The 7,557-nt window shown below is 36.2% G+C and overlaps 1 protein-coding gene across 3 annotated transcripts in view; it reads right to left on the reverse strand.

Annotated features, from left to right (window-relative positions):
- LOC101342035 (cadherin-like and PC-esterase domain-containing protein 1) overlaps positions 1–7,557 on the reverse strand; it is a 211,100-nt gene that overhangs the window by 74,394 nt on the left and 129,149 nt on the right. For 2 of the 3 annotated variants that reach the window (XM_023740911.1, XM_023740910.1), the window contains exons 4-5: positions 3,360–3,486; positions 1,040–1,208 (exon numbers count right to left, since the gene is read on the reverse strand). In XM_023740911.1, the coding sequence (XP_023596679.1) occupies positions 1,040–1,208; positions 3,360–3,486 (296 nt within the window). Of the gene's footprint in view, positions 1–1,039; positions 1,209–2,209; positions 2,367–3,359; positions 3,487–7,557 lie in introns of those variants that run through there. The other variant, XM_023740912.1, reaches the window with a different exon arrangement.

Below are 7,557 nucleotides of genomic sequence, written 5' to 3' on the forward strand. Positions count from 1 at the left end.
GTTGGGGTCTCATAACAATGTATGTTAAAAAAAAAATTCTGTATGGGAGACTAACTTGAAATGTAAACCTCATTTAATTACAACAATTAAAAAAAGAAAAGAAAAAAAAGAACTGGTTCAATATATGGGAACAAAAACAAAAACTGGATCAAAGGTGAACTCTAGTTCAACTCTATATTACTAGGCAATATTATACTTACACCTCATATCATGCTGATCTGTTTTATAATTAACAACATTTAAATGTACCATTTTTAATTTTTCCACATTGGAAGATTTTTCAGAACATGAAACATAGCCTATATATGATAAATGCAAGGGGAAAAAAAGTCGAGTTCAGTCACTTTTTAATCCCTTGAAATTACGAGGCATCCTTTCAAATTATTCCCATTTCCTCTTAGCTAATCTAAAAATTGTTTCTCCAAAATAAAATATTCCTTTATGCTTATCAAACATGTCATTAGATATTATTTTCAGCTAAGGTAACCGGAGTTACATTTTATAACTAAACTTTTTGGGGGGTATTAATCAGCTCTTCCTTGAAAACTTTCTCATCAGGCTTTATGTCGTGGCTTACTATCTTAGACACTCGATAGCTTTATTTTTCACTCAGCAAATATTCCATATTGACTGGTGCAATGAAAGAGGCATTATGCTGCCTAAGGATGAATCAAAAGGTGTAAGTTCAAGATTAAAGTTTCATTTGTTGCATTGACTATATTTTCCTCGAATAAATGGAAAGTCAAGAAAAACAGAGTGCCATTGAGAAGTAGCTCTGTAATGGGTCAGAGAATTGAACTGAAGTGATGAGTTGAGGAAAAAAGAGGTAGCCTTTACAATCACTAGTGACTTACGCTGTTTCCAGTTCGTTTTTGAACCTGGACCTATTAAATGAAAATCTCTGCTTGCAGCAATAAAGAGATGCAATTTTTGTTCAATGGGAATTGATAATCATATAGGTCGGAGAAAGGCAGCCCAACTTATTTTACCACTCTCCAGTGTGCTTTGTGTGAAATAACAGTTCCGAGTGAGCTTTTACCTTGACAGTGAAGCGTTTTTTCCTTGGTGGATTCCAAACTGTGCCAGTTGAATGAATGAATGCACGCAAAGGGGTTAAGGATGTCACCAACACATACGCCTTAAGAATCACAGATAGATCTTCAGTTCTAAAGACGGTTTCATGTGGAGCAACGACTGTTGTTTGGTTCCTAAGAAGGAAAAAACAATATAGTTAATGTTCCGTAATTTGTGGTTGAATGCTCCTTAGAAGCAAGGATGGCGAGACTACGTCTGGCATACTTTGGACATGTTGTCAGAAGGGATCAGTCCCTGGAGAAGGACATCATGCTTGGTAAAGTACAGGGTCAGCGAAAAAGAGGAAGACCCTGGACGAGATGGATAGACACAGTGGCTGCAACAGTGGGCTCAAGCATAGCAAAAACAATTGTGAGGATGGTGCAGGACTGGGCAGTGTCTTGTTCTGTCGTGCACAGGGTCGCTACGAGTCAGAACTGACTCAACGGCACCTAACAACAACAGCATGTAATTTGTATGGAGTCTCCATGGTGTAAACGGTTAACACTCAACTACTAGCTGAAAGGTCGGTGGTTTGAACCCACCTAGAGGTGCCTCAGAAGACAGGCCTGGTGATCTGCTTCTGAAAGGTCAGTCTTGAAAATCCTAAGGTGCACAGTTCTACTCTGACACACCTGGGTTGCCATGAGTTGGAATAACTAACAACAGCATGGAGTTTGTGAATTGCCTTAAAGCCTTGTACATCCCTTCTGTCCGTTGTTGGCCCCCAGCCTTCAGTGTGTGGGTTTCCTTAGACAATTTTACTGCTTATGAGCGTCACCACCAGGGGGTGTACTGGTACAGAGAGAAAAGATCAATTTGCTGAGTTCTTCACTCTGGCAGATTAAATCAAATGGTTTTTGAAAGGAAAATAATACTTAAAATACTGGTTAAAGATTTTTGGAAATTTCCATTAGCCGTGCTACTCCTGATCTCCAAGTTACGGTACTGTCACAGCAAAGGTGATATAAATTGTCGTTTGGGGAGCAGTGAAACACCTGAAATTTTCCTCTTTTGCTCTCGCCTACATTTGCTCTAGTTCTTCCTCGCCATGAAAATATGTTAAGTATCTTAAAAGTGTACAGGTCACCAAGAATATGCCAACATACTTTCCCCATTGTAGTACCCAACTTACGATGCATTTGAGTTACGACAAACGGCACTTATGATCATCTGTTGTTTTTTTCCTTTTGGTACATCTTGTTGTTAATATGTACTTATACGATGTTGCAGCACATAATTTGCTGATGTTATCATTCTCAGAGATTCACTTGCAGATGTTCAAAGATCAAATTTATAAAGATACTGATAATAAAGGCAATAATAATGAAAACTAAAAAAAAAAAGAGGTATTCGACTTAGGTCAGAACCTGTTTACAACAAAGTTGTTGGAACAGAGCCCTGTCATAAATTGGGGACTAACTGTAGTCTAATTCTACTTAATACCCTCATCCCAGATAACTGAAGGTCCATTTAAGGGATGAAATATTAAGGAAACATTTCAGTGTACGAAGGAAGAAATAACACTAGTTCAATATTCTGTAATGAGACAAATACACTTTCAACACAAATGACAAGAAAATGTTTAACAGTTTGCTTTTCCGTAGCATGTTTTCATACTTTAAATATCTAAGTTCCATCTATAAAAGATTGTGCCATTTTAACATTTGAAGTCTGGATAAGCATAAGGTGCATATGATTTTTCAATAAATACTGCTAACTGCCGAAATACTACTTAATAATTATAAAATTAGATGAGGCAAACTCATTTGTGTTTTCGATGAGAGAATTAAAATCTTTTAATTTTTCATTTTACTTTAACGGTAATCTAAAATCCTCTCCCTGGAGGTAACTTGGATAACTTGGTAACCTGCAGATGACGGACTTTCTTAGATGCCTAGAGTTATAAAAAATAATTTAATAGCTGGGAAAAAAAAAAAGCATTCAGCCATACTCACAGACTAAGGCAATGTCATTTGAATATAAAATGGAAGTTAAAATTTTCTAGTTTCACATTGTCAAGGTTTTAAATTCAATTTCCATTAATGTAACTTACTAAAGAAGAGTCCTATTTACTCACATATTTATTCTATGAAAGGAGAGGTCTGAATTAGTCTAGAAGAAAATTGGTGATGGCATTCTTTATTAAGGGGGATAGCTGAAAATTTATGTAACAGAATCTAATAATTCAAATGCATAAAACTCCCTAGATCTGTCCTATGCTTTCCTTTTAGTTGTCCCCTAAAATGCACGCTGGATATAACAATTCAAAATGATTAGCTTACAGTTGTTCATGTCTCCAATCCCATGGTTTCCACGTATGTGGCTTCACTGTTTCTGAAGGGTGACGTGAAGGTTTTAACTGTGTACGCTGATCCAGACACACGGAGGGACTGACTGGAAGTCGCAATTCTGAAAAGAATTAAAAAAACAGAAGCAAGTCATTCTTTTGTTCCCTTTAGGAACTGCTTCCAAAACAGAGTATGTTGTGTTAAATAACAGAGTCCATGGGAATACACAACCCTTTTTCTCCCCACTCTGAATCAGACTTGGATTTAGTAAGTATGAATGCATGTTTAGAGAAGCCTTCATTTGATAGGGAGTCTCTGGGTGGCACAAATGGTTAATGAGCTTGGCTGGCTGGAGGTTCCAGCCTACCCAGAGGTACCTTGGAAGAAAGGCCTGGCAATTTGCTTCCCAAAGATCACAACTATAAAAACCCCTTTAGAGCTCAGTTCTACTCTGCAACACATGGAGTTGCCATGAGTCAGAATCAACTCAACAGCAACCGTTGTTCTGTTGTGTAGTGTGTTCTCTTATCACAGACCAGGAAAGCAATTGGAATAACCGATTTCAAATTTTCTCACGCCCAAGGGGAGGTAGACATGATGTCTGCAACTATCCAGCACCACGCTGGTTTACCCTCACCACGGCCGAGAGATGGACTCTGATGGCTGCAGGCGCAGATTTTTGTTCGTGATGAGAATATTACCTAGAAACCTGAAAACACGGTGCTTCATATGCTAGTGTTTGTCATACTTCACGACCTTGGAAACCTCAAATAAGTGTTTTACTATTTTTTCAATATTATTTGTTAGGTCTTTTTAAGCATAAAAACAAAAGAACAACAATCATGAGTTGCTTCAGAAGGCTTGTATTGATTTTTTTAAAAAAATTAAAGTATTGCATGTACATGGTTAGAAAAATCAAATCATACAGAAAGCTACCAAACAAAAAGAAAAAGCTTCCTCCAATCCACTCTCATCTTGAACCTCTCCCGACAAAACACCAAATATCAATAAATCTACATAAACCTATCTATGTAGATATTGCTGTTTTTTTAATTATTCGAAAGAGCCATTATAGTGGTCTATGAATGGCTTATTTAATTACTGATTAATCTGAAGTCTTCTTCATTATCAGTAGATACAATGTGACCTCATACTTTTTTTCTTTAAATTTTTTATTTTGTTGTTGAAAATACACACAACAGAACATACACCGATTCAACAATTTCTACACACACAGTTCAGTGACATCATTCTCATCCTTCTTTTCCAAATTGTTTCTATCCCACTAACATAAACTCACTGCCCCCTAAGCTTCCTACTTAACCTTTTGAGTTGCTGTTGTCAACTTGATCCCACGTAGATAGTTCTTTAGAAGATACCAGTGCTCAAGGCAGGCATTCTTTACTAATTGAGCTAAACTACTGTTTGGTTTAAAGAAGACTTCAGGGGATATTTTTAGTTTAAGGTTTAAATATTGTCTCAAGGCAATAGTTTCGAGGGTTTATCCAGCCTCAATGGCTTCAGAAAGTCTGAATTCCATGAGAATTTGAAATTCTGTTCTACATTCCCCCCTTTTATAATGATTCTACTATAGAAACTTTGATCAAAATCTTCCATTAGACGAACTTATCTTTTATTTAACCATTCCCTTTATGTTGTGTATTTAAATGATATTTCCAATTTTTTTCATTTGCTATTTCAAAAATGCTGCAATGGACACACTTACACATCTATTTTGGTGTTCTTTTACAGGTATATCCAGCGCAAATTCTTATCAGCATGTGTAATTGCCCAGTCATTGAGTAAATGCATTGTAAATTTTGATAGGCATTACTGAATTGCCTTCCAAAAAGGTTACATCAATTTCCACTCTCTCCAACAGGAAATTAGAGTTGTTGTTTCTCTATTCCCAGGCCACAGTGCTTTATTTTTAAATTATACAATTTACCTAGCGTTCAAAATGGAACAAAGCTTTTAAATTATTTTTCCCCCTTGTGCACGTTTCATCAATATTAACATAGTCTAATTTAAAATACTTCACACCCTTAAGTAAAAGTCAGCACAAGTCATGTTGTTCAATGTATTTCCATATCTCATTATTTAGCACAGTGTGATCTGGCTCAAAAAATGATAACCTATTTGTAAGGCTTCCCTATTAATGAAGTTCTAAAGCATCATAATAAAAAGAATATTCAAATTGTTTTATTTTTGGAGGTGACAAATGAAAAGTCATTAGATTAATTTCTTGGGAATCACAACTTAAAAAAAAAAAAGAGTTGAAATTTTTATAGTATTCTTTAAATTTCCAATAAGAAAATAAGTGTTCTTAATTAAAAATTCACGAAACAGATTTATCTTTTAGAATTTATTAGCAGGAAAAATTTTTTTTCTCTGTAAAAGAGTTGATTTTTAGCTTTCTTTTGCTTAATACAGAGAGTGTAAATTACACTGATTTTTCCCTTTTTCCTTGCTGCCAGGAAGCACAGCACTGGTTTAAAGCCCAAGCATAGATGACTCATGAAAAAGCTAGACATATTAAGTGCTTTACCAGGGTAGTATCACAATAGTTTTAAGGAAGTAGTTAGCAAACATGTTAAAAGAATAAACAATTTTATTTTACTTTGTCCTGGTTTAGCCTGTAACATGTACTTGAAGAAATTCAATACATTAACTGGCAGATTCTCACATTAGCCCCTGTAATTGTGATTAAACAATGGAACATTAAATATTGATTAAAACAATTTTTACCTTTTTTATATTTTTTAAAACATAAATGAATAAATTCTAGACTTCCAATTATGTTACCCCAGGTTCTGAGGTTACTTCTAATGATTATTAAAAAATATTGCTATAATTAGATGTCCCCTGACATCTAAAACCATTCCCATTTCCCTAAAACCATTTCCTTCCCCCTGTTTGATTACAGCCAAACATTGGAAATAAGCCCCATTAATACCTAAAAAAGAAGCTGCAATGGCATTTCGTGGAGCTTTAAATAATGATGGAAACTTTAGGTACCTTAGGTTATTATTTATCAGAGTCAAAGATTTGTCTGGAATCAATGTTTCTTATATTTTTAATTTGGCATAGCTATTAAGGGCTGTGCTCAATGGGACAGTGAATTAGCTTTTTGAGAATATACCATCCCTCTTCCCTCAGCCCTCAACACTATCAAAGAGCCTAGAAATATCCTAAAAACACCGCCAAAACAAGCTTCTGTCTTTGGAAAAAATTTGGGAGATGAGGCTCTATGATACAAATAATCTTCCAAATAGCCTTTCAATTCATTACCATGTATTTATTAAATGTTTTCAGATAGTAATAAAATATGAAGAACCCTAACATTCATCTTTAGGGCTTTCCTACCCCACCATATGAGGACTGAATGGATAGTAGATTCAGATGTGAAAGATCATTTGGTAAATAATACTGCATTTTTATTTATTGACTACCCTTAACCCATTGCCGTCAGTTCCAACTGATAACGACCCTACAGGAAAGAGTAGAACTACCCCATAGGGTTTTTCCAAGGAATGGCCGGTGGATTCCAACTGCTCACCTTTTGGTTAGTCACCGTAGCTCTTAACCACTGCACTACAGGGGCTCCTGGCTACTCTTAGCCTATTTTAAAGAGCCCTGAAGACAGTGAATTTAGCACTCACCTGGAATAAAAATGGACAATTTGTTGGGGATCTGTGCAGAGAAAAACCACCCACATCTGAAGAGAGGTCTGGCCTTTACCCTTGACTACTAGGAGGTGATCTCTAAGCCCCTGGAACGACCTGCCTTATAGGAATATCTTTGTTTGCTTGAGGGCTTTGGCCACCAGAATGTCTGACAATATGACTTACGATGGAGGCTTTGGACCATGTTGTATCAGTTCTTACCTCTAGAAGAACTGGAGACTAAAGGTATCAGAGCAACCTCCAGAAGTGGTTGGAGACTAAAGGTCAGCTGTGAGAGCAATACGTGATGGAGCTGCAATAAAAACTCTGGACACCAAAGGCTCAGGTGAGCTTCCCTGGTTGGCAATACTGTTTGAGTAATGTCATAATTCAACACCAAGAGGGTAATGTGTTTCTGAGAATGGCAGAGGCACCATTCCAGACCCTGCCCTATGCGTCCCTCCCTTTGGCTAGCTCTGATTTGTATCCTTTTTTTTTTTTTTAATAATAAAACTATAATCATAAGT

Source organism: Trichechus manatus, unplaced genomic scaffold, assembly GCF_000243295.1.
Source record: "Trichechus manatus latirostris isolate Lorelei unplaced genomic scaffold, TriManLat1.0 scaffold00167, whole genome shotgun sequence".
Classification (NCBI taxonomy): Eukaryota; Metazoa; Chordata; class Mammalia; order Sirenia; family Trichechidae; genus Trichechus; species Trichechus manatus.